The 1741-nt window shown below is 63.1% G+C and overlaps 1 protein-coding gene across 1 annotated transcript in view; it reads left to right on the top strand.

Annotated features, from left to right (window-relative positions):
• Positions 1–1741, top strand: part of CARD11 (caspase recruitment domain family, member 11) — a 62591-nt gene that overhangs the window by 58314 nt on the left and 2536 nt on the right. Inside the window, exons 16-17 of the mRNA XM_014530977.1 lie at positions 477–656; positions 1655–1741. The exon at positions 1655–1741 is cut by the window's right edge and continues 3 nt beyond it. Coding sequence (XP_014386463.1) covers positions 477–656; positions 1655–1741 — 267 coding nt within the window. The remainder of the gene's footprint in view (positions 1–476; positions 657–1654) is intronic.

A 1741-nucleotide genomic window follows, 5' to 3' on the forward strand; every position in this document is an offset into this window, starting at 1 on the left:
CCTGACTCCCTGGCGTCCACCTCCTCTGCCCGGACGGGCCTGACTCCGGCCCCTCGCTGTCCGTGCCCCTCGTCGGAGCAGCATCCCTGCCCGTCCGCTCCAGGCCCCTCCTCAGCACTCAATGCCGTCCAGAGGGACAGAGTTGGTGTTTGCTCCTCGCGCCTTGTCTGCCTTCTGCCACCACAGCCCTCCTGGCATGGAGCGCCCAGAGGCAGGGCCACATGCCTGCTCACTGTCATTGCCCAGCTCGCAGCACCGGGCCTGGCCCAGGGTCACTCCGTAAGCTTCCTGGCGGCCAGGGGCGTCCTGGAGCCTGTGGGCTTGCCGTCGGCCTTGTCTGCCAGACCCGGGCCCCATGGTCCATTCTTCCCCGAAAGGATCCGTGAGGCCAGAAGGCACCCAGGGCCTCCGTACCCCCCCCCCACCCGGGCCAGGAAGGCAGGGGTCCCCAGCCAGCCCTTCTCTGTCCCTCCCAGAGCTGGACCCCGAGAGCGAGCTCAGCAAGAACCTCAGCCTGATCCCCTACAGCCTGGTGCGCGCCGTCCACTGCGAGCGCCGCCGGCCCGTGCTCTTCACGCCCACCATGCTGGCCAAGGCGCTGGTGCAGAAGCTGCTCAACTCGGGGGGCGCCATGGAGTTCACCATGTGCAAGCCAGGTGAGCCCCCCGGCCGGAGCCCCCCCCCCACCGCCAGGTCACATCACAACAGCGGCTGGGGAAGCAGGAGGAGCGGTGGAGTGGCCGGGTGTGGACCGGAGGCCTGCGTGCCCATGCCAGCCTGGCCAAGTTCTCACTCGGGGGCCCAGAGCCAGGGCGGCCGGTCTTCCCTTCCCCCCTTTACACTGAAGGTGGCAGGGTGAATACGGGTTTCAGGGTCAGCCAGGGGTCCCCACTCTAGGCCCTTATGTGGGAGACAAGCCACCCCATCACTGGGGACTTCTGCATCCTCATGTGGCAGAGAGACAATGATGGGTGGTGGGTGGACAGATGGATGGATGGACAGGTGGGTTGATATGTGGGTGGATGGATGGATGGATGGATGGGTAAAAGGATGGGTCAGTAGATGGATGAATGGATGGGTAGATGACTTGATGGATGGGTGGGTGGTGGATGGATGAATGGATTGGTAAGCAGATTGATGGATGGATGGATAGATGGATGATGGGTGGATTGGTGGGTGGATTGATAGGTGGATGGATTGATGGATGATGGGTGGGTTGGTGGGTGGATGGATGATGGATGGGTTGGTAAGTGGATTTATAGGTGGTAGATTGATGGATGATGGGTGGACTGGTGGGTAGATGGATTGATGGGAAGATAGTTGAGTGGATGGGTAGATGGGTGGATGGATGGGTGGGTGAGTAGAGCAGGAAGTCCCTCATGACAGGCACCGTGATCATCATGAGCCGCTTTGTCCAGTGAAACTTACCGCTGGGAAGCAGAGCGAGGGCGCACTCACAGCTGTGCTGGCGCTGCCGGAGGAGTCGCAGCCGCGCCCTCGGGAGCCTCCGGCGGTGGGAGGCGGGTTATGTACACGCGGCCAGGAGTGGGCCCGGGCCTGCAGCTGTGTCCAGCCCCGATGGGAAGGCAGAGCGGACAGGACGTCGGCCCAGCGCCGCCTCGAGCCTCCCTCAGGGCTGGGCCTGTCCCCGCAGATGTTGTCACGAGAGACGAGTTCCTCAGAAAGCAGAGGTCGGAGACGATCATCTACTCCCGAGAGAAGAACCCCAACACCTTCGAGA

Source organism: Myotis brandtii, unplaced genomic scaffold (genome assembly GCF_000412655.1).
Source record: "Myotis brandtii unplaced genomic scaffold, ASM41265v1 scaffold786, whole genome shotgun sequence".
NCBI lineage: Eukaryota > Metazoa > Chordata > Mammalia > Chiroptera > Vespertilionidae > Myotis > Myotis brandtii.